Genomic DNA, 26,713 nt, shown 5'->3' on the forward strand with positions numbered 1-26,713 from the left:
AGAAGGATTTGAAATGGAAAAATATCGATTTCGAGAGAAAAAAAAACACTCTACACCTTCTATGTATATTCACAGATTCATTTTCGCTATAAAAGAATCAGTAAATTTCTTAAACTAGTAATATTTACTATTTAAATACTACAATAACAATTTATTAAAAACAGATACTCAATAGTAATATTAGTTTCTCTGTTTTATGTCGAGCACTCTTTGCTGCAAATTTACAAAACTGAAATTGACATGTCTTGAAAAAGAAAAAGAGTCTAAATCTAAATCATTACTTATCCCATTAACTTGTCTCTTTTTTTTTTTCTTTTTTTTTTTTACTTTTTCATGTTACCCCTTAGATTTTATTTTTTAACATGACAATTTTACATCAACTTCTGGCCCCATTAAAAAAATATAGTAATATATAGAGACAACGACATAATCAAGAAAATAAACCTTTTTGTCTATATATATTCCCTTGTCTGTAAAGAGTCTGCAGGATGTTTGTTGAGTGCTTTGAGCTTCTATGCAATTATCTGCCTTATAAAAGCTACATGAGTTGTTTTTTGCCCATTTTTTCAACACTTGGTGGAGTATTGTCTGATCAACCAACTTGTACATTATAAAAGTTGAGGAAATTAAAATATGAAATTCCATAAATAAAATAAATAAACACACTTCACTTTAAAAAGGTGAATTCCCGACGGATGTTTGTAACGACCCAGCCCATTAGTGATATTGTTCATTTTGGGTTTAGGTTTACACAGCTTTGAAAACGTTACTAATGTATGAGGACTGCATAGTTATATACCCAACATCAGTCGTGCGTTTTGTTGATGTAGGATTTCTTATCTTAAGCTGGGGTGTCATAGATGTTCACGTTGAAGCGTCACGGGAAAGTTCATCTAAAATGTTTTGAATTCCGATGAACCAACTCGATTCCCGCCGGATTGAATATTTCCGTTGGACGTATTATTGCAATAATAATAGCATATTCAGTGTGACTTCATAAGTGGATCTAGAAAAAGTAGGATATGCGCATATTCTAACCCTGTCTTTACCGGATAGTGATAAATTTCTGATAGAGTTTTGACTCAAAAGATGTGTAATTCCTTTGACTTACTATTAACAGGCCATAATGGAAATGTCACAAATAGGAGCAGTAAACTAGGTTAACTAACTAAATTGTTCTGTTCCTAGTCATAACAAAAACCAAATTTGTTCAGACCCAACTTTTGTAAATTCTAAATCAAGTAAATTAAAGCAAAGGTATGTCACATCTTTAGGGTTCTCACAGTCAATAACAAGTCATATCAACTCTTTAGGACCATTAAAGAAGTCATATAATGGGTGCGGTTACTTTTTCCTTTATATTATTCCCCCCAATATATTCAATTTCTGCATGGTTTATTGAAACTAATTTCATTAAATAAAAGCCATAATTTGAAAGTAAAAAAAAAATAGTGTGTATTTAATTGTAGTTTGTCTTCAAAAGATTTTCAAATTAGTCAAGAGTGAACCAACCCGAATCATCACCTAAAGCCCCTATACGACTACTCAGGGTGACAGACAAGTTCAACCAATTTTTGAAAGAAGTTTCACTTTCACTCCCAAAAATCAAAAAGAAAATTCAGATAAAATGTATATTCGAACACAACTTTCAATTTTAAAAATCTATTCTCGAATGGGAGCTTAATTCTTTAAAGCTAAGGGGGTCCTTGGTTAGTCACAGCTAGTGGTATTATTTTGTACCACTAGAGACAATAAAAGAGAATAATGTGAAGTGTATCCTTCCAAGAATAAAGTGATTCTGAATCAAATGGTATGACTTTACCTGTTATCTCTGTAAACTTGTCTACTTTATCTTTAATTCTAAAGAAAGAAAGAAAGAAAAAAAATAGACAAAGCCCAATACAATGAGTTAACCAAGAAAAAAATAAGTAGTACTTTTCAGGTAAATCATTGGCTAAAAACAGTAAGGTAGAGAGGTTTTCAATAAATAAATAGTATTTTTTTAGTTACTAGTATCATGTTTGCAATTGAGTATACATCAGATGATCCGAATCATTAAAAACAAAAAATAACAAAAACTCAAAAAAACATGATTATTTTTCACTCATGCTCTTCTAGTCATTGAATCTCTCCTATTCCTAACTACTTAAATAAAAGAATCTTGGACACAAAAATCATTGTCATTTCCCCACTTGGCATTACTCTTTGGGTCTTTACTTCATCCTGCAAATACATTGACAACAACGACAACATATTCAGTATAATCTCGAGGAGAGTAGAGTGTACGCAAACCTTACCTCTACCTCGTGGAGGTAGAGAGGTTGAACATGTGTATCAAATCAAAGTAGATATGAAAAAGGAACTACGACATAAGTATAGCTAAGGGTTTGTCTAGACATGTAAAACTGAAGAAAAGTAACATTACCTTATAGAAAAAGGATGATAACTATGCCAAAAGATAGACGTTGCCGCGGGGAGTTTGGTAATTAACAAGTCGAGTTATGCTCTCCTAAGTGTTACGGAAATATATATGTAGTCCTCGTCGATTCAAGTTAAAGTTAGTCATCAAAATTTTGAATATACACCTGGTCAAAGAAAGAGGATGGAGATTTTTTAGAAAAGTGAAGGTGAAACCTGCAGAATCAAGAAAAGGATAAAGAGGAGGAGGGGTAACCTTTTTCAGATAGTGGGATAAGAACGGTCCCAAGCGTTCTTCAGGTTTGAGTTTCGACAAAGTGGTTCCCGCCTGAATCTGGGGACCAAAAGAGAAACAAGATAAGGACCACTCAGTAGTAGGTTCGGACGAAAAATCAGAGGTTAAAACAATTCCAGAGAGAGACCAAGGGACACGATGTCTAAGGCCAATGTAGAAATACTGAGTGCTAAAAACAAGAAATGAATTTGTTATTGAAGAAGAATCCTATGAAGAATCTGCATTTTTTAGAACAGACAAATATTTCATGCCTGGTGATGATAAGTGCATAATTCAACTTTCTTCACAAAGTGATAAAAAGATTCATTTAAGAAGTTCGGGAAAAAGAATTGAGCTTTTCTTTCTTCTAATAAGTCGCGTCATGCATCAAATGTAATCAAAAGGAGAAAAAGTTGTGTTCACCAAATCGATAATTTCATTTAGAGATATAGATAACAACATCCAAATAAATAAAAGCAGTCAAGATATAGGGAGCATACCAAAAGCTGAGGTTTGGTATCCTCCGTTCTCCTTCAAAAGAAGCAGAGCTCTGTATAGCCATGAGAATATGGCAACAGCTCCTCCACCTCGATTCTCGAGCTTGAACAACTCATACTTTTCCTCAATCTACTTGGGACCGACTCCACTTCAGCCCAAAACACACTGGAAACGGGTCTATGATCTGAAAATCTAGACTCCCCACGAACATAAGATAATTGCTGAAGACCACCTCCGTGCCACAATATCCGATCACACCTTCAAATACGAAAGGGAAAAGATCAGTTCTAGTCTCGATAAATAAATTAAACATTTTATCGATAAGGAATGCATTATCATTTAATTTGTTTATTTATCTTAAGACTTCTTGATATGAGCAATTTTGAGATTTCAAGAATGATGTTTAACATTTTAAAGGAAAAGCATGTACCATGCAGGTGTTCGTCGTTTCTCTTTCGGGTGCATGTCATCTCCTGCATACCTATCTGAATTCCTTGAATATTTATATGTCGGTGGGAAATATATCTTTCCTTCTTTCCATCCCACAAAAACCCGACCTTGTCTCTGTTCTATGCGCAGCTGTCAAGGAAAATCAAACAAGATCAGTCCAACATTGTCATATGATGAGTTCCAAACTGATTTTAACAAAGAGAATGGATAAAAATTCTACTCAGATTGTGAAAATACCTGGTCCTTTTCCAACAAAGCTCTCCAATTTTGCATCTCAACAAGTGCTTTGGCAGAACGGTACGAGAGTGCAATTCGATAATTCAGATCCCCTAGCCAAATAACTCGGCTAAAAAAATAAGGATAATTGTTAGAGAACGTAAATATTTTCATATGTCAGATGAAATGAAGCGGACCGTCAAAATTGATCATATCATTCAATGCCACAGTAAAACAGGAGAATTGGTTAGTTATAGTTTTACAGAACTAATTGTATTAAACTTTCTTCATTCCATTTTCCCACTTTCATGAGCTTGTGTTCAAAATTAGCTATGTTGCTTGGACTCTCCAAAAATACCTCACGAGGCATATTGGATCCTCAAAATGTAGTACATTTTAGAGGATCCGACACGGGTGCGGAAGCATTTTTGGAGAGTCCGAACGTAGATAGCAATGAAGGATCTATAAAGTAAAAAGTGATCTTACTCGTGTTCAAGGATATTTTCAGGGAACTTCTCTTCATCCACACCATTTACTCGCGGAAACCTTGTTTTCTTTATGATCTCCATAAAATCTGCATTTCTGCGTAACTCGTCACCCTCTTTCTGACCAGAGGTTAGGTGAGTGCACACAAAGCAAAAGCTTGTCTGATGCAACATCATACTTACTGAAATAGAACCCTGCAAATCCAAGTAATGGACTAACATGTTATGTATGCTTTTCCATATCATTAACAATAAGTATAACCACTTAATTCAGCCAAAAAAAGACCAAAATTTCCCATTTAAAATTACCTTATTTCCAAGATAACCCATCAACCCTCTGCCAACACATGATACTTTCATATTCCGGACATGTTCCCTCAATTCACTTCGTACCCATACAGTAAGAAAAATGCCAACCATCTGTTTGCTGGCTACCAAACAGTATCTTGAGTTTCTAGGCATTCTATTACCGTCTTCTGCACCGGTCACAGGTGAAAACAAAACAGTACTTGGTGAATCTCCAGGACCATAATCATCATCTGAAGAACCCCATCTGGAGAAATCACTTGGCCTCTGTCCCCAAGAATAGTCACTTGGCCTATGAGCAGATGAATAATCACTTGGCCTGTGACCAGAGGAATAGTCACTTGGTCTGTGACCAGACGAATAGTCGCTCGGCCTGTGACTAGATGAATAATCACTTGGCCGGTAACCAGAAGAATAGTCACTTGGCCTGTGACCATAGTCACTAGGCCTGTGCCCCCATCTTATGTTTGGATCAAAATCACTCTGTCTGTGTCCAGAAATTACTCTATCACACACACTGTATCGTCTATCAAGGCGAGGTTGTGAGATGGATGGATCATTTTCCATTCTCCAACATTGGGGAGTCTGGAATGACCGACGAGGAAATAAGGATGCCTTGCGTCTACCTGACCCCTCGAAATCAGCATTCCATTCAGCAATTGGATCTGGGACAGGAGAAGGAGTATAACAGCCACTACTACCTCCACTACTACCAGGACCATTATTAAGTGTCTTTCGGATCAAAGATAGCCATTTTTTTGCAGGTCCATTGTCTTCAGCTCCAAGGATGTTACCAGCATTTAGAGGAACTATTTCTTGAAATCTGATCATAAAAATCAAATTTTGTTTCAATCAGCTACTATAAAGGACAAAATCTGTAAGGAATACATAATGACAAAATCTTAAAATTCATACCCAAGTACATAGATATCTGCAGGTGGTGCTGAATGAAGCCAGTCATCTAGATTCAAATTACTTGATGGTGATTTTCCACCCACGTTCCATGTAGCAACGAAAACGCTGTGCCAAGAAGGAAACACAATCATGCTTTACCCCCAAAAAAGGAACAGTCTAGAAAGACAGAGAGATTTATGAAGAGTACAAACCTGTAGTTGTGTACATTTATAATCTGAGGGTGATCAAGATCAGCTCTTCCTCGTCGGGGACGTTCCATACTCCGTGAAGAATTTGATTTTTCTACTTATTTGAGAAGGCAAGGTGATATGAATTAGCTTAACAATCAGTGAAGAACAGACTTATATATATACTAAACTGGGAATTGTATTCATTTACATTCACTAGTACCCTGTCACTAACCTGTTTTAGTTTTCTTAATCGTGCAATGCTCCCTCTCCGAGATGCTCGTTCTCCACTCATCGCCACCTAAAAAATGAGGACATTCATTTATGCTTCAATTCACAGTTGAAGGGTAGGTAAAGTTGGTAAAAATCAACCAAACTTCATCAATATTACTAGCAGAAATAGAAATGATTAGTTTTAACTTTATCTTGGTGGCATTTTGAGAAACCAATTAGGAAATGTAGCCATCAAATTCAGTAATAGATAGAGAAAACAAGACTTATTCTACTGATCCTCGAATTCGAAAATTCGGGCATTTCCTTCAATTATAGAATTTCAGTGTCTTCTAGAAATTTTACTATTACCCTTGTAATTTCATATCATTATACAAAAACATTCACCAGTCACCAGAGACATCAAAGACAAAATATGAGATCTCCCATCTACCCATACAACAACAACAACACCAACATATCTGGTGAAATCCCACAAGTAAGGTCTCGAAAGGGTAGAATGTACGCAGACCTTACCACTACCTGGCGGAGACGGATAATTCAAGAGCTCATAATTTCAAGAAAACCCCAATTCACCAAAACAGCCAGAGAAAAAGTTTCTCCTTTTTTTATCAAGCACAAAATCAGAGGAAATTAGATTCCTACCTCCATAAACAACTTCATCAGACTGGAATTCTTCAGTTTTTCCCTTAATATTGAACCATTTTCTGACAAGTTTCTTTGACCAGGAGAGCTTCAGCAATCAAACAAAATGTCAGCAAAATAAACACTTGTAGAAATGCAAAAAATAGAAATTCCTAAAAAAAACAAAAATTACAATTTCCAAGAAATGAGAACAAAAAGGAAAGAAGCTTAAGACAACTTATGTATTCACCTTGCTCTTTTTGGAATTTTCATCTCTCATTTTTTCACTATTCCTTCATGCACCCTTCTTTCTATACTTCCCACAAGTTCCAACTTATAATACTCACAATCATACAAATAAAGAATCAAAAATCAATAAAGCTCAAAACTTTATCAAGAATCACTCTTTCTTCTTCTTCTTCTTCTTCTTCTTCTTTGAAATATAAACCAAAAATCTAACACCCAAATAGACCAAATTGCAAATGGAGCACTAAGAGAAGTTCAATCTTGGGTATCTCTTAAAAAGCATAAAGATTGTTCCTTTCTTGTTCAAAATCACTCTTGTGATATATGGGTATTATTATTTTTTACCCAAAGATTTAAACACTATATAGAAGAAAGAAAAAGGGGGACTTGAAACAAGAGACAACTACACTACTTTAAGTTAAGCACAAGACAATGTAGGCCAAAAATAGATATGAAAATTAAAGAAAGAAAAAGAATGAGAGAGAGAAAGCAAAAGGGGGTCCTTCTCTTCTTTCTTAGTAACCAGCAAAGTAAAGAATTTGAACAGAATAAAGTGCACACAAATAAGAGAAGACTGATTTCTTGCTTTATAAATTTCTTGTTTTTTTTGTTTTTTGTTTTCTTTAACCCCAAAACCCAATGACATATGTCGTTTTGATGTGATTTTGTGAATAAAACGACTTGGTCAATTGCACTAAAGATGTGCTCCAATTGGTCAGCAACAGGTGGGAGGGTGCAAGATTTGGTTAGACTAAAACTACCCCTTCTTTAGAAACAAAATTTCTTTGGTCTTACAAAATTAAAGTTTTATAAAAATAAAGGCAACTAAAGATAAAGGCACAATGTGCAGTAATTGTAGCACTATTCTTTATGAAATACATTTTTTCCCTCCCCGATGTTTCACATTGGAGGTTCGACTAAATCTGAATTGCGCATTGTAAAATTCATTTCGAAGTGGCGTTTCCAACAAGATTTTCTCCATATCCACAGCTCGAATATGAGAAACATCTGCTTAAGGGTGAAGTTGTTCCACAACTGCATCACAATTCATGTTGGTCTTTAGCACATACATTACTACTATATGTTTCCCACCCCACTTTTTTTTTCTAATAATCGTAGTGTTCGAGCCAATAGGTACAAAAAATCACGTATCACTTACATGCTTGCACGTACATTGACAGAACAATTGAACAAATGAGAAGAAATTACCTAACATTTTTTGTTTTTGCTAGAAATTGAACCTCAATCTACTTCATTAATTAATATGTTGTACACTTGGTTGCTTTTTTAAAAAAAAAATCTATTTATTTATTTGTTTCCATTAAATCTGTTTGCTTTTTGTTTTCTTTCTTTTTCTTGGGCTTTGTTCTTATTATATGGAAGGAATGTTTTAGGGAAGAAGGAGTAGTCAATTGTTTGTGAATAAAGGAATGCTTGTCTTACAGGCTTTCTGGGATTTAGTACTCTTTTCTTTCTTTTGTTTATAAAAAACATTATATTAGGATAACATCATTTTAGTTAACTTTTTTTAGGGGTATAATGAAGTGTGAATCAATGCACATAGTAAATAACAAATTAACAAATCAATTGTTGCTAAATAACTACAACAAAAATGGATAGAGGATTTGGAGTGCAAGAATATGGTGTGAAATCAAATTCATCTACCCTTAGTGTCCACATTGCAGCCTAAGTAAAGAATGTATTAGATCATTAATGTCTAATGTCTCTTTTTGGTTACAAGCACTAATTTATAATTTTAGTTAGTAAAGTATGAGTCGATAGGACGCGGGGAAGTGAAGAAAAAATTGTTATTCAAAATCTTATAGTTAAAGTCATAGAGCATATCAGTTATCAATTTGGTCCTCTATTCAGTATCCACAAAGTAATTTCATGACCGAACCACTTCTAAAATGAATAGTGCCCTCGACACTAACAAATTGAGATTTTCGCACAATGAAAATGGATTGAAACAGTATTCGTCACTCATATACCTTTCGAGACTTCTCCCTAATCACCACAACTTTCTGATAACTATCACGAACATAGTATAATGTGGAATATTTAAAAAAAAAACTAGGATGTTTCACAATATAATGGGTCAATTTCCATTTGCCCAATAATGCTATGTGTATCATATAAAAGTGAGGAGAGAAAAAAAAAGATTGAGGTAAAATATCAGATGGCAAGTCAATAGTCATGTGCAACAAAAAATTATCCATTTAATTTCTTTTTATTACTCTCATATCATTTAAATCAATTCTAATTTCTCAACTATAATTATTTAATTAGTGTTTGATCAAATTTAAAAGATTTATCTTTAAAAATTTATTTAACCATAAAATCTGAGCAGATCATAAAAATATGATCATCAAATATTATCAAATCCCCAAAAATTGGCTTACATAAGTTTTTGGATATTTGAGACTTCCACCGACAACATTTTAATTTTTTTCCAAATAAAATGCATGTCCAAACACAATCAAATTTCAAAAATCACAACTTCAAAAACTCAAGCTTCAACTTCAAATCTATGATTAAACAATAACTAATTTATTTTTTAAAAACCTAATTTTAAGAAAATAATTTCTGAAAAGATAATTGCCCTTCTTAGTATAAATTTGGGAAGAAATTCTAATTATTATTCTCTTACTTTCCTTTGTGATCTTGATACATTTGCACTTTTGCCCCTATTTTAGGTAAATCTTTAATTTCTACCTCTCAAGGCAAATAATTTATTCATGAGATATAAACTTATTTTTATATTATAATATTGCACAAATTATGCCCTCCAACTCTTAAAGAACTAATACTTCAATAGATATGAGTTTAATTTCTAGGTGTAAAAATTAAAAATCCATTTATTTGAAAGAAAAAACATGCAATTACTTCATATTAATAAGTGAAGTGAACATTAGGATTCCTTTGACCAAATTTGATCCTAAATTAGATTCAATCTTAGGAAAAGATGAACGGAAATTATAAATATTCAAATTTCTTCATTTAAAATAAGAGTATAGATCAATATTTAATGAATTTTTTTTTTCTAAAAATAAAAATTAAGTTTGAGGCTCAAAATAGGCATGGTGCCTGAAAATAGGATGTTGTGGTCCTATTTTTTTTTTCATTACATATAAGCCGCCAAGTGTCGTAGGGTTCCTACCCTAATAAAAATTTTGACTGGTAAAAAATAATTATTATGGATTTATAGCTTCCTCTTAAGGAATGTGACTGATCATATTAAAGGGTTTTCTCAAATTAATTTATTTAATTCCCAATTTCTTTATTTTTTTTCTTTTCATTTAGGAAGAAGGGACCAGTTTCATATGTCTGCCTATACTATTGAAGGAAACAATTACAACATTTAAAATTATGTTTTTTAATTGTAAGTGTGAATATCAGACGATATTGTAGACCTCTTTATAACAATTATGTTTTCTCTAAAATTGATATTTTATGTTATGTTTTTATGACATTTTGGTTATAGTAGTATTTAAAAATTATAGCGACAAATGGTGTTGTTATGAAGATATTTGATTGTATTATTTGACTATAGATACTTGTAGTTCAATTGTATCCAGACGCTTACTCTTATCAATATTCTACGTAACGTTCTTAACATCAGCGGAATATTCTGATTCGACTTTAGTTACTTTGTCTATATCTTAACATTATTTAAATTCTCTTGCAGACTTTTCTTTTGTGTTTGTAGCTCGCCCTTATTTATAGCTTCCTCCCTAAGCTAACCTCCTCTACCACGTTAATTTCTATATATCATTAGGAGAAGTTAATCTGCACAATCCGTAATCATGAACCCCGCTCCACACTAAAGAAAGGTGAAAATGGTTTTTTTTACTATAAGTACACATAAAACTTGTTGAACTTATGTTCAGTCGAACTAGCCACGTCTCTCCAACTTTGTGATTGAAAAATATCATTATCTTAAAGTGAAATTTCAAACTTAATGATAGTCATCATGTTTTTTTTTAATTATAAGGGCGAAAAAGTGATAATTTGTGATTTTTTATCTGTTAGTATAGTATATCCGTCCGCTCCCTTTTCCGGGTACATATGAATCGGCTAGCCGTTTTGAGCGAAATAATAAATAATTAACCAACAATTGAATTAAGCTTTTTCTGGTTGACTTAATCATAATTCATGTATAATCATACTTGTAATAGTGAAAAAGAGGGACTAATTAATCCTTCATGTGTTTCATGATTAATGGGCCTAAGTAACTAATCAGTACTAAGCAGAAAATCATACTATATACTAAAATTTAAGCAATTGGTTAAATTCAGCTGACGGCGGAAGTGGTTCGATTAGGACCCATAAATATATTAAATATATTACTATAAGTCTTGTCACAGAAAAATGAAAAGGATACTATATACTATATGTATATTATTACTAAATAAATTATACTCCCACAGTCCAACAATAATTCTCCACTATATTATTTAGTGATATCTAATAATATTTATTTACTTTATGAAATCAATGGATAATTTTTTATTTAGTTTCTAAATTATCCTTATCACTAATTATAATCATTTTCTTATTATTTAAAACATTATAGTTATTATATTCAAATGGTGATATAATAAAATTATCATTTTATTTATAATTTCTTATGAAATATATAAAGTCAATAATGAACCAATATTATTCGATGGAAGGAATATAAACTTACATAAAATTGGAGTAGCTAGCCAAGTGTAGCTTCCACTACCATGAAGTCCTTTGGGTCCTCAAATTTTGTGAATCATTAATGCATGGAAAAAGAAAAGTCCTTTTTTGTTCTCCTTTGATTTCTCAAAATTTGTGTTTAGTGGATATCTTAGTTGTCAATTTTTTTTAGTTAAATTAAAAGCCAAAATTATACTACATTACAGCCAACCAAAAAAAAAAAATTGTCTACGAATTTTGTCACTAATCTATAATTAAATTATGCATAACTTAATAAAATGTTATAATAATATAACTAAGTAATAATTTGTCACTAAATAAAATTAGTTACAATTTTTTCGATTTAATTATAGAATTTGTTTGTCGTTAATTCTTATTCTTTTATAATTGTGATAGTTCAATGAATTTTGTTTGATATTTAGCACGTAACATAATGGTGTTTGGATTTTTTTCAGTTATTAAAAAAATCTAATTTTTTATTTTTATGATATTTGACTAAGTATATATAATTTTTAATAAAATGTGTTTTTTGGTCTCTTTATGTACAAATTATGAAAAAAATTAATTTTTGATTTTTGTGACATTTAACTAAGCATGTTTAATTGTTAATAGAATGTGTTTTTTGGTCTCTATATGTAGAAAGTATGTTATATTTGGATTTTGTTGTAGAACTATGTATAAGTTACCGTTAAATATAGAATATAGAGTAATAATACAAATTTAACATGACATGTAAATAATTTTAAAATAGAATAATTAACAACTGCGGTAAATTTATGAATGTTCACAAGCAAAGCAAAGGATAAAATTGCACACTTCACCTCAGTTAATTGAATGTTAAAATTACTTGGTCAAATTGTATCATAAGAAATAAAATCATAATTTATCAATGACCAAGACCAAACTAAGGGGTCGTTTGGTAGAGTATATTAGGAAAAATAACGCATGCATTAGCAGTGTGTATTACTAGTACCTTGTTTGGTACTCTTTTCCAACCTATGTATAACTAATGCTTGCATTAGTTATACACTCTATTGTGTATTAAGGTGTGTATTGCTAATACCATGAATTTCTAGGTATTAGCAATGCAATGGTTTTAATGCATGCATTAGATTAACTAATGACAAAACTACCCTCTAATAATAATTATTATTATTATAGTTATAATTATAATAATAATAATAATAATTATTATTATTATTATTATAATAATTATTATTATTATTATTATTATTTTTGTAAAAGAATGTGGGGGTATTTTTGTAAACAAATATTTTTTTAATAATCTTTATACAAGGCTTGCTATTTCCAATCCATCAAACCAAACAATGTATAAGAAATAATGCAAGCATAACTAATGCAAGCATTACTAATGCAAGCATAACTAATGCAAGCATTACTAATGCAAGCATAACTAATGCAAGCATTACTAATGCAAGCATAACTAATGCAAGCATTACTAATGCTTGCATTACTAATGCATGCATTACTAATACATCATATTCAGCATTATTCTTATACACTCTACCACCTATGTATTATATTCACACGCATGTGATTATAATACATAGGTGGTTAAATCAGAATATATTCACACGCATGTGATTATCTAAATATTATATTCATACGTAATATGAATGCATCACATATATTCTCTTTTAAATATATTCTTATCATTTTATCGCATAAATTTACAAAAAATCAACAATAATCTGATCCTTTCTTTCGACTTAAGAAGGTTGAGGTGATAATGAGAATCATTTTGAAACTCTAAGCATTTTAGGGAAGGATTTAAAAGCTCTTCAATATGTTGTGGAGAAATTTACAAAAATTTCACTATTTCAAAAACTAATTACTTAGATATACTTTAGTTTGCAATATTATGAATATTATCAGATTTTGATGTATTCAGAATCCAGATATATGTATCTCGATATACAAGGAGTCAAAATTAGGTATAATTTGAATGTATCTAAGTAGAATCGCATGTATATATCTGAGATATACATGGACAAATCTCGCTCGCCTTTCTCGTCTCCCTCCCATCTCGCTCGCCTTTCTCTTATTTATCTGGTATCCCAAATACATATTGATACAAGTATACTTTTATAAAATGAAAAATGAAAAATCTTTTTTTATTAATTACAAAATACAAACTTATGCGTCAAGTTTTACATTTTTAAAAAATGAAATCACAACTTGAAATTAGAAATCCTACTAATTAAAGGATTTGGGATCTGAAATTTTATACAAAATTTGTAAATAAATATTTCAAAACTCAAATCCTATGGTCATAACTCGTACACCTACTACTATGTTGGAAATATTATTAACCTATGATCAATTTTATGTTTTTAAAACAGGTCACAAGATGATAACATATATTTATAATTAGACTTCCATGCCCTGGCATATTTATTAAGTGGAGTTTCAAATCAAGCTTGTTTAATCAGCAAAAAATCAAGACTTTGTAGAAATTTTTATTGCGATGCAACTTTTTATTATATTTATTTATAGCTTCTATGTGTTGTCATTGAATCATTTCAAGACCTAAAAAGTGAACATTTTTATATACAAACAAGAAATAAAAACATATAAGTGATGAAAATATAAAATTGATAGTTGTTTTGGACCTACCAATATCTTTTATTTTGGTTTCTTTTGATTTTTTGTTTGTTTTCTAATGAAACAAGGATTTAAAAGTTGTTACTATGTTTCATTGAAAGGAAGATAATAAAGAGTTCTGTTTGGCTGCATTGAAGTGTGCTGCCAATTTTGGTCTATACATTTACTTCGAAACCGTTTTTGATACACAATTTATATTATCTTTCCTCCGTTCATTTTTAACTGTTATGTTTTGCTTCTCAAGAGTCAAACTGCATCAATTTTGACCAATATTTTTTAAAGATGTATTTTTTCAAATATATTAAGATGAGGGATTGCAACTTATATTATTAATTTTCGCATAGTTTTCAAACTTTTAAATATTAAATTGTTTCTAATTCAACTTATCTCCAAAAATTGTTAAATTTACTTTCTTAAAGTGACACGTGTAGGTAAAAGTGAACGGAGCAAGTGTTTCATTTCAATTTTTGTAAGATAAGTTGGTTGAAAGAATCACATTTAATTAATAAAATTTCTTGGATGAAATAAATTACGATAAAATTCACCTTGGATCGCTTGTCTCCGTCGACTTACCATTATTAATTATTCAATATGTATGTCGTGTTGCTTGATTAGCACTAAATAGCTAAATATAAATCTCTATAGTCTATATATTTATGAATCGCACAAGTTGTCTGTTCCTTTAATTTTGTTGCTTTTTTTTTTTTGAATGAGTATAGTTAAGGTTTTATGGATTAGTATAGTCTTTGAAGCTGATAAAGTGGCTTTTATTGATTACAAATAATTACAATTTGATAGTGTAGAATTAATGTAGCTATTTTTTTATTTTTTTGTATTTTTAATAATATTGAGCTAGTGGAAGACTATGGGAATTATTAAATTTTAAAGTTTAAACTATCTGATATGCTGGCTTTCTTATTTAAAAGTAGAGTCATCTTTCACTTGAAAGTCTGAGCAAAATTAGAATACATGATCGCACTAACAAGTCAATAATTTAAAGCAATTTTCAAAGTCAATATTCATTAAAAAAAAATCATATATATTGTCAGTATTTTGATTCATATTCGATATTCGATATTCATATTGAATTCGATTAAATTAGAATTCACATTAGAAATCATACATTATGGTTATAAAGGTTAAAACGTTCTTTACAAAATGATTTTGTATCAAAAAAGCTCAAACTCAAAACTTTTAATTAACAATGAAAGAGTACTTATCACTCCGTTACGAACTTTCTAAAATTCAGTTCAACTATAACGAAAAAAGGCATGAGTAATCTAGAAAGAAAATTGTGCTATGGACATAAAAAAAAATCATATTCTATCTAGTGTGGGAGCCAGAATGATAATTAGACACTTCGATTAGATGTTTTAGAGGGCATTTTGCACTAGGCTAGCTAGCTTTTTAAAATTGTAAATTTCTACTTTCAACTAAAAGGGAATTTTTTTAATAATTAAATATGTCTTCTACGTACGGTCAAATATATTTATAACAATATCATTTATTTTAATATTTTATAATTGCTATGACAAAATATTATTACAGTAGACAACATATATAATATGATATAACGTGAAAGATTGATTCCACAAAAAATATTATTGTTATAATAAAATGTTATTTACATAGATAATGTATATTATAGAAAGGTTTAATTATATAATTACTATATTCGTTTCAAAATAAGTGTTACTTCAGCTCATAATTTCACGCCATTACGAAAAATAGTATATAAAAAATATGATTTACTATATTATCCTTATATATATGTAGACTTTTTTTTTTACCCTCCCTAGAAGCTCCCACCCGTTTTGTTCCCTTGGTGACTCAAACTCGTAACCTTCGGATTGAAAATGAGAGATGCTTACCATCCGAGCAACTCCCTCTCTGTAGACGTTTTTTGAAAATTGGGGAAGAATGTGATTCTTATATAGAGACGTGGATACTAGTAGAATTGAGAAAAATGACGTATATAGAGATACATTTTTTTCTATTGATAAAAGTTTTTTAAAACATGCACAAGGATGGTAAAATCATTAGATAATTGAACATGCATGTCAAGTCGAAGTGGTTTAATTATATTATTAATAATAAAAATGTTCTCTTTCTAATAACTTAAAATTTAGGGAAAAGGGCATGATATACCCCTTAACTTTGTTATTTAAAGCTGATATACCCCTAGTTATGAAACTGGCTCATATATATTCCTACTGGTATAGAAATAACTCACATATACCTTTTTTCTCTAACGGAAGTGAAAAAATTAATTTTAGTTTAATTTTTTAATAATATTTTTAAACAAAATATAATCACATATGGGTATACTTAATCCTCCTCAAACATATATTTTTTTGACTTTTTTTTTTGTTTCAATGACTAATTTAGATTTATTATTTTGATGGTCAAATTTATTTATGTTTCACTAATATTCTTGTAAAATTTATCATAGATGACCCAATTTCTTTTCCAAATATAAAAACTAAATAACAATATAGCTGAAAAATAGTTTTAAATTATAATATAGTCAAAAAAAATTATTTTAATTTTTTTCTTACATTAAGGAATAAAAGAAAAAATAAAATAAGAATAAGAAACTCAAATAATGATAATCAAAGAAGTCAAAAAAATAATTTATGTACGAAAAAGATTAAAATATACCTTGAACTTTGCTAGAAGGATCATATATACCCCAAAATGATTTTTTAAAAAAAATAAAGGTTTAAATATATAAATTTAAAACTAGTTTTTTCACTCNACCTTTTTTCTCTAACGGAAGTGAAAATTTTAATTGTAGTTTAATTTTTTAATAATATTTTTAAACAAAATATAATCCCATATGGGTATACTTAATCCTCCTCTCAAACATATATTTTTTTGATTTTTTTTTTTCAATGACTAATTTAGATTTATTATTTTGATGGTCAAATTTATTTATGTTTCACTAATATTCTTGTAAAATTTATTATAGATGACCCAATTTATTTTCCAAATACAAAAACTAAATAACAATATAGCCGAAAAATAGTTTTAAATTATAATATAGTCAAAAAAAATTATTTTAATTTTTTTTCTTAAATTAAGGAATAAAAAAAAAAAAAAAAAGAAACTCAAATAATGATAATCAAAGAAGTCAAAAAAATAATTTATGTATGAAAAAGATTAAAATATACCTTGAACTTTGCTAGAAGGATCATATATACCCCTAAATGATTTAAAAAAAATTAAAGGTTTAAATATATAAATTTAAAACTATTTTTTTCACTCCTGTTAAATGAAGGGTATCTGTGATCTTATTTTGTAACGATAGGGGTATATGTGAGCAGTTTGTATAACACTAAGGGTATATATGAACCACTTTCATAACAAGGGTATATCAGCTCCAAATGATAAAGTTATGGGGTAGATCAGACTCTTTTCCCTAAATTTTTAATAAGACAGTCTGGTACGCTTCAACAATTTAAAGTTACAACATAGCCGAAAGGGATCAAAACTTGAAATTAAAAATAAAGATTGTGGTTTTGATAAATCATACAAAAAATATTTCGAAGATAGAAAAATAATTAATTAACCAATCTGGAAAATACTAAGTATTTGACCGCTAAAAACAACTTATTTTTAGAAGGACTTTTTAAAAATGGTTTTTTAGAAAAGTGTTTTTGAAAAAAAACAATTTGTGTTTGGCTAATTTATTTGAAAAACGTTTTTCATAAGTAAATTGCGTTTGACTGATCCTTTTTTAAAAGTTCTTTTAAGAGGCAAATTACAAAAAAAGGCAACTATTAATGTACTTCTAATATTAAAATTATTTTATAGCAAGAAACTATTTTGAATATCTATCATAAAAAATTAATTAATTTTTTATTTTTTTAGATTAAAATTTACATGTTTAAATTTTCAATCAATATTATATTTGGGAGATTGAAATTTTTAATTGATTTTTTTTCTATTTTCTAATATTGTAAAATTTTTGTTGTTACCTGTTTCATAATTCTACAAAATGATAAGTAAAATAATATATAAACGTAAAATAAATTATATAGAAATAAAAAAATAAAATTCTTAAATAAAATTTAACCAAACTTATGAAATATGCAAATTAATTAATAAGAAATATATTATTAAATATGTATATATGAAAAAAGATATTTTAGTCCTGAGAAAAATAAGTTTTTATTTCTGCGCAGAAATTTTTAGCTTCTTCTCAACCACAATTTCATTTAAAAGCACTTTTACTGATTTGCCAAACACTTAATTTTTTAACAATTTTTTTTTCTCAAATTAAGTGTTAAGTAATATCTTTTTTAGTGGACAATAATCATATCAAAACAGTAAAGCTTGTTTCAACTTTAACGTTCATGTATATCTAATCAAAATTAATCTAATCATTTTAAAATAATGAACGCCAAATATTTCTCAAAACGCCATTACAAATCCCAATAGCTGCTTTCAAAATGATTATTTTTCCTATTCTTTAATTAAAGATATAAGCATATTATTAGTACTCCCTTTTCACATTACTTGGCAAATTTTGTTTCTCAAGAATCAATTTGATTAACTTTTAAAGTTTTAAATATTTAAAAACTATACGATAAGTACTAGTATAAGTTACAAAGTTCTCATACATGTTAAATTATTGATCAAAGTTTATATAATTCGACTCTAAAAAAATAAAACATGAGAAATATTTTAGAACAAATAAAGTTTTTCTTGAGCAACAAACACAAAGCTAAAGTAAACCCAAGAAGATTTCAGCTCATCCATTACTCTTTTTTTTTTTAATTTTTCTTTACCTTTTTTAAAAATAAATATAAAAATGTTTTTTTTAAAAGTCTAAAGAAATGAATATTTACGAGGCAGTCAAAGGGAATGGAGGCAAATAGTAGTATTTGATATTTTATCTTCAGATTCCTTCTTTTTTTGTTGCTTTATTTATCTTTTATTCTGCTTTACGGCCCCATTCTATAGTAGAAAAAATATTCTTTTTTTTAATTGGAAATTTAGCTCTTTAGTCCCTTAATTATCCATAATTTTTCTTATTGATATCCTTGTAATTTTTGATCAAGTAATAATTAAGTATATTTAATCTTTAACGAATCATCAAGGGTTAGGAGTAATTTTTTTTTCCATTATTCCACATTTGAGAGTAATATAATTCTAAAAATGGTCTAAATGTCACATATTTCCTATATAAAAAAAAGACCAAAAATACAAATTTTAGTTAATAAAACTAGCCAAATATTACAAAGATCGAAATGAAAAAATTTCAATAGTTAAAGAATCGAAAATACAATTAACTCTTCTTTTTTTGTTTTTTTTTTATATTATATGCATGACACATCATTTTGTAATTTGTAGTATTAATTTTTCTTCTTATTTTCAAAATCATAGTCGATCAAGTTTCTAATTCAAAAATTCTTTAAATCGATCACTTTTTCGATTCAAAGTGTTTCACATAGGAATTAATCATCGTCTTTTTTTGGTATAGATACGTAGGGGCCATGGACAAATATGGATGCATGGAAACCAAAAAATAAAATAAAAATGTTTTTTTTTTTATGACTGAAACGTACATCTAAATATGGTCCCGTACGAATTGCAGCAATTGACCTTATTGTAATTTGAATGCTTGTAAAATAGGTAGATAGTAAAAATGCTACTATACTGAAATATTTTTAGTTTTCAAGGCTTGAACCGAGAGATTTCAACCATCTAAAACACACGATCGGATCTACAATGGTATAAAAATTGACCTTATTAATTTGAATGCAAGTAGATAATTAGGTCCAATAAGATAGTAAAAATGTTTTATACCAATGACAGAGTCATCTTTGTCCAATTCGCTAAAATATTGTATTGTGTAGAATATATAGATATGTAAAATCTTTTTGACGACTATATATAATATGTTGAATTCCCTTAATTAGCTGTATTTACTTTTTTATAATTTGATTTTCCTTAGTGAAGATCTTGACTCATCACTATTCTCTACTGAAATATTCTTCATTTGTAAAACTTGAACGTGAAACTTCTAATATATATTGAAGATCTCAATCATTCCAACACCGTACGATCTCTCGATGATATATATGCAATAATTAATTTACCTATACATAACTGATATTGTCGACTGTGAAAATTAACCCTACAGGCTATAAACCAGCATATGTATATATATATGTTGTGCAGGTGATGGAGACAAATCATTGAAACTTGAAAGTAGTGTAGGCTTATCTACAATATTCACTCTTTTTGGTTAAAAGTTAAAAACAATAGTAAATTTTGAGTGAATATAGAGAGCCTTAGCCACAACTTGGAACTTGGGATAAACCAAATCCACAAGTTATGATCTCACATTATACTCCATTTCAAGATTTTGGCCAAAAAAAGGTTGTAATAATTAGGCAATCACCTAACACTATTCAATGTTCTTCACTTCTAGTACAAAATTATTAAGGGGTGTACGTGTGTTTGGTATATCTTTTTGGAAGGTGCATTAATTAAACGTCTACCATAGGAAATAGGTGCTCTTGAAATATATATAGATAGATGTAATTAAGTATTGTATGTCGGATCTTTCAGAAGTAGTACATTTTTGGAGGATTCAGATACGTGCAATTAGGATTGCGTATTGGTCGGTTCGGGTTTTGAAGTTTATCGGTTCAACTAATCGATTATCGGTTTGTAGACATGCTAAACCATTAAAAACCAGACTTATCGGTTATTAATCGTTATCGGTTCGATTATTGATTTAACTGTTAAGATTTGACACAAAAAATAAATAATTGAAAATTTCTTAGAAACATGGTGGCAAACCAAATAAACCATGCATATAAGTTGATAAATTGTATCTTGCTGAAAAACAACACTAGCACACTGTAGAATAACCGAAAGTTTGAGACAACCAGAATTAAAAATATGAAACTAAATCCTAAGTCTAGGACTTTATATACCAATATGGTATAAATATAATTTATTAATTTACTATCGGGTTATCGGTTAACCCATTAAGAAAAAATCTCAAACCGTTAAGAACCAATAACCCAGTATTAAAAAAAATCAAAATCGTTAAACCAATATCCCATTACCGATGAACCAATAACTTTTTTTCGGTTCGATTTTGAACAACCCTACGTGCAATATCATATTTGGAGAGTTCGAACAATATAAGCGGTAAGTGATGAGGTATGTATGTTTTTCCAAGTCCTCATCAACATAATTATTTGACCATTTATGGAGGGCATAACATGGATAGGTTGCAATCAGAAATCGTTTGAAGGCATATATAGATTTCACATTAAATTAAGATGCAACTTAGAGGGGTTGCAATCAAAGTTCAGTATACATGCATTTCACATTAAATTGTTTTAAACTACTTGTTATAATGTGACATATATATATAAAAAAATTATATGTATATAGTATATGATCAAATTAATTTTTGAGTATCACTATTATGTTAGACTTTGTACTTGTGGTTGTCTTTTGTTTGTCTTTTCCCATCAAAGCCCATATGTAACATCGATCCTTTCATTGTCTAAAACTTGCAAGTATTCTTCTATAACTAGTTCTCTAGGTCTTCTTTATTGATAACAGTTTAACTTTAACTTATATATATACATATATAGTGTAGTTACTATATTATCGCGTAATATTACAAGTTGATTCAGGTAATTTGTCTTATTTCTAATATTATAAATCTCAATTTTTGTATAGGATTATCTATATATTCTTTTGGATAACTTGATGATGTAACTTTTACAATGTTGACATATATACATAAACCCTCATAAGTGTATGATTTTGTAAGACTAGCTAACTATAGTCTTAACACATGGAAATTGAAATTAGTATTTATATATGAAGGTTTTCTTTGATCTTGTTAATTTTGTCAAACTAATTAATTACAAGAGATATTTTTTTCAACAATTAAAAAAACATTAAAATGAGATGTCTTTTTCCTATGATCACGCATATAACTGTAGTGGTGTGAAAATTAGAGCAGAAAATATGGAAAAGAAAAAGTAATAAAGAACTCTCAAGGAAAAAAGTTAAGAAATAATTTTTGATATTTATCATTAATTATGAACCGCGCAGTCAATGTGATTGGATTTTAATAGTGTATATGTTATATATTTATGTATATACTTCGATCATGTTGATAAATTAGTTGGCCGGAGGATATATATCTGTAACTTTCCCCAAATTAATAGGGGTTGTATAGTTACACATTTTCATGTTGATAATCCACTGGGATTGTGGGCCTGAAGATAACCAGCCCCAAGGCCCATGGATGTACGTTGTTCATTAATGGGCCAATGTAAGAGAAGAGGTTTCTCCTAGGCCCAAATTCTGTAGACAGGCCCAACTCAGCTCCATTAATGATAGGAAAAACTACCTAACTAGACATACTTTACTATCATATATACTTATTTTATCTCTAGTTTAAAAAAATTACACATAATACCATTTTAAATATTTATACCATATATTTTAAAATATTTAAGTAGATACACAAATCCCTTAAATATGATATTGGATAATTATCTTAAAATTTGAACTCCTTATTTAATGGTAAATTCGCAATTCAAATTATTTTCTCATTGCCCTAATATTCGGATTTGGCTCCCCTCCATTACCCATTCCCTCCATTTCGTCAAGTGCACCTTTAGATAAGAGACTGATATTTATTAATCATTAATTTCATCTTATATTTTTATATTTAAATATTAAATTTGTAGAACATGAAACGTTTATATTTAATATGATAACTAATAATCTTCAAAAACATTTGCATTTAAAACAATGCTTTCTTTTATTTCACAAAAAAAGAAGAAGATAAAAGAATATTTTTAAAAAACGTATATGTTTTCCCTTCAAAGGTACAATAGCCCCATTTTCTCCTTGGAATAATTTTGGTATCGTTTAATTCTAAAAACCTTGTCTTTTTATAATTGATTTTTGTTTCGTGTTCTTTTATTTTATTGTTTTTTTTCTCAACATTGATAATTCTTCACTTTTTTTTTCTCAACATAATATAATATTTCAAGAATAAAGTTTACTATTACACGAAATTGTTTAGTTGATTTTCACCTTAAATATCATACAATTTACTATTTAAGTATAAGATGAAATTAATGATATTAATAAATATCAAATTTGTATGGAATATATTGTAATTCTTACCAAATTTGGAGAGTTTCCTAGAATTAGTTGACTTAACTATGGTTATGATAATTGTTAATATACTATAATCATGACCTTTAATCTTTAAATAAGACACATGTCTAACATCTAGAGGTGCACTTGACGAAATGGAGGGGAGCCAATGTACTTCACATCCACCCCATCTCTCTCTCTTCCTAAACTAAATCGTGATAATCAGCATCATACAAATTATCGTCATGGTCCATACATCTTTTTTATAAATTAGTAATTAACTAGCTTCTTTCAGATGGCCAATATTATCCGGAAGAAGTTTGAGGTTTCTTCAACACACCTGTTGTATCAATGAGATAAATTATTATTTATTTTTCATTATTCTCATGTATCTTGGTTTACATTTCGTTCATGCACCTGAGATAAAGTTCATATTGGTGTAAAATTTGATTTTATAAACTTTTACAAATTACGTTTTTGTCATTGCAGGGTCTTCATCCGCCAACATTCAAGCCAAAAATTAAATTTAAGATACAAAGGAAGGAATTTATGAAGAATATGAAATTTACAATTACAGAATTACTATGATTTATGATTTTGTTATTTTAGGAACACTTGTTAGAGTTATACTCAAGGATAATCCTGTAAATCTTTTTGGTTTGTTAATTATTCATCTATTAATGAAATAAGTTACACCCCTTTAATTCAAAGTAGTAAATCGTGTATCTCGATTTTTAAAACCGATGGATACATGTATCTCAAGGCCGAAATATTTGAAAACTTAAGACACAAAAGAAGAAATTAATGAAGAAGATGAAGTTTACAATTACAGAATTACTATGATTTATAATTTCATTATTTTAGAAAAACTTGTTAAAGTTGTTAAGCAAGGATCCTGTAAATCAGATTTGATTGTTAATTATTCATCCATTAATCCTTTAATTAAGGAAATAAGTTATACCTCTTTAATTCAAAGTTATAAATCGCGTAGTATCTCGCATATTCAGACTCATGTATCCTAAGCACAAAATATGGTAGAGAAAGTAATATTTAAAACTATCGGGAATTTTAGTAATTAAGACCTAAACTAGTGAGATTTATGTAGTTTGCCCTTAATGATACTCAAATGCTGCAAATTAAGATTTTTAATGGGAAATTATTAGGAAAAATTACATAAATATATAACTTAAAATATCATAATCTTCAAACTTCCCTACCATTTAAAAAGAATTACAAAAATTCCCTCTCGGATACATCCATCCCCTCTCGAATACATCTCTATTCCCTCTCGGATACATCCCTCTCATTAAGTAATGTATCATTTGCAATGTATCAGACAACCAAGAAATGTATTCGAGAGCAATGAAAAATTTGAAATTTTTGTAATTAGAAAAACTTTCGGAACAAAACGTAATCAATCCCCAAATATATAGGATTTCTATATTTCGTACAAATTCGAAACAAAACGTAATCAACCCCCAAATATATAGGATTTCTATATTTCGTACAAATTTTACTCAAATTATCATTCAAAGATTGGATGATAAGACATACAGTATGATAAAATAAATCATATCATTGAAAATAAACCATAAATTATATAAAAATAAAAATAAAAATAAAAATTTGAGACACAAATCATAGAAATGTCTCGTTTAGTTGGCTCAATAGTTAAGAGGTTCTAATTCGAATCATAATATCACGAGTTTGAATTGAAGTACCTTTTATTGTTAATATAACATATATTTTTATTTAAAATAAGATATTTGATGAGAGTTGGATCTAATGTGTTAGCTATCATTGATCAATAGGACTTTTAAGTTAATTTTAGAGATTGAATTTGACAATTATAAAAGTAATAATTCAGCTAATGCATTTAAAGTTAAAGTAAATCATTAATAAAATGAGAAACTTTCAAAAAAGACTATTGTTTGGGTTTAATTAGAGATTTATAACTATACTTTGTTTAATTACGATTCGTAGCTACATGTTAGAAGGAGGAGCGAAGCGAGCGAGAATAGGAGAGGCAGAAGAGAGACAAGTGAGATCTACAGGAGAGAAAGAGAAATATAATTGATTTGTATAGGTGATCGATAATTGTATTGCGAGTACAATTGAAACAATTGATTTGTATCAAAGACTAACTAGTAGAAGGAAGAGAGAGGCGATCGAGATTGACAGAGGGAGGAGAGAGGCGGACGATATATGAGAGAGAGAAAGAGTGAGGAGAGAAGTGAGAGATATATAATTAAGTTGTATATTTTGATAAATAATTGTATCACCAATACAATTGATTTGTATTAAAAAAAGGGAAAATTGTATATAATAGCAAACTATTAATTCAAATTAAATGCTATAAATATAGTTTGATTAATTGTACCTCATAGCAAACTGTTGCTATTTCACTTCTCTCCTGGTGAATCTCGCTCGCCACTCTCGTTCTCTCCCTCCCCTATCTCGTTTTTTATACAAACACAAGTGTATAAAGTGCATTTGTGTTTGTATAAAGCGAGAGAAAATTGTATATATACATATATTTTCGTTCCCCTCTCCCAGATCTCGCTCGCCACTCTCCTAGATCTCGCTCTGTCACTCGCTTCTTTCACTTTATACAAAAAACGCAAATTGTATAAAATGCGTTTGTGTTTGTATAAAGAGAGAGAAAATTGTATATATACATATATTTTCGTTCCCCTCTCTCCCCTCTCCCAGATCTCGCTCGCCACTCTCCCAGATATCGCTCTCTCACTTTATACAAAAACGCAAATGTATAAAATGCGTGAAAATTGTATATATACATATATTTTCGTTCCCCTCTCTCCCCTCCCAGATCTCGCTCGCCACTCTCCCAGATCTCACTCGCTCACTCGCCTCTTTCACTTTATACAATTGATCTTTTAGTAATATGTATACCAAAGCAAATTATACAACTGCTTTCTTTTGTATATGTGTAGCGAAATATACATATTTATGTTTGCTATGGAGCGCAATTATGCAAACTTTGCTATAGCATACAAATATGAATTTTGTGTTTGCTATATGTGAAAGTTGCTCTTAAAAAAACTAGCTACTATAAGAAGGAGAGAGACGAGCGAGATTGGGAGAGGGAGGAGAGAGATACAATTGATTTGTATCAAGAATACAATTGAGTTATATTAATGAATACAATTGTATCAAAGACTATTATATTCAATTCATTGATGCAGATCAATTGTATCAAGTATATTAACGAATATAATTTGTATCCAAATACAATTTCCATCAACTAATACATTTGTATCAATGTTGTAATTCGTAACAAATTGTATTTGTATCCATGTGCATTTGTATTTATCTAGTTGCCTTGTGTATTATATTTATGTGTTACCATTTGTGTTTGTATCATTGACTATTTTGTTATTTATTTATATTTG

The 26,713-nt window shown here is 29.3% G+C and overlaps 2 protein-coding genes across 2 annotated transcripts in view; both read right to left on the reverse strand.

Annotated features, from left to right (window-relative positions):
• The window catches only part of LOC125851848 (serine/threonine-protein kinase STY13-like), a 145,918-nt gene that overhangs the window by 61,132 nt on the left and 58,073 nt on the right, over positions 1–26,713 (reverse strand). The gene's annotated exons all lie outside the window — the stretch shown is intronic.
• LOC125851841 (type IV inositol polyphosphate 5-phosphatase 7-like) lies at positions 1,996–7,394 on the reverse strand. Its single transcript, XM_049531580.1, has 13 exons — positions 6,835–7,394; positions 6,606–6,693; positions 5,965–6,030; positions 5,754–5,844; positions 5,563–5,667; positions 4,651–5,470; positions 4,343–4,536; positions 3,878–3,986; positions 3,621–3,769; positions 3,193–3,448; positions 2,675–2,752; positions 2,426–2,585; positions 1,996–2,223 (listed from the first exon to the last, which is right to left on the reverse strand). The coding sequence occupies exons 1-10, from the start codon at positions 6,862–6,864 to the stop codon at positions 3,226–3,228; spliced, it is 1,875 nt and encodes a 624-aa protein (XP_049387537.1). The 5' UTR covers positions 6,865–7,394; the 3' UTR covers positions 1,996–2,223; positions 2,426–2,585; positions 2,675–2,752; positions 3,193–3,225.

Source organism: Solanum stenotomum, unplaced genomic scaffold (assembly GCF_019186545.1).
Source record: "Solanum stenotomum isolate F172 unplaced genomic scaffold, ASM1918654v1 scaffold30406, whole genome shotgun sequence".
NCBI lineage: Eukaryota > Viridiplantae > Streptophyta > Magnoliopsida > Solanales > Solanaceae > Solanum > Solanum stenotomum.

Bases quoted from the DNA above. Each gene is read 5' to 3' on its own strand.
- LOC125851841 (XM_049531580.1), bottom strand. From the start codon at position 6,864: ATGAGAGATGAAAATTCCAAAAAGAGCAAG. The intron at 5,668-5,753 runs GTTTGTACTCTT...TTCTTGGCACAG, and splicing joins ATAAATGTACACAACTACAG to CGTTTTCGTTGCTACATGGA. The intron at 4,537-4,650 runs GTAATTTTAAAT...TTGGATTTGCAG, and splicing joins TGGGTTATCTTGGAAATAAG to GGTTCTATTTCAGTAAGTAT.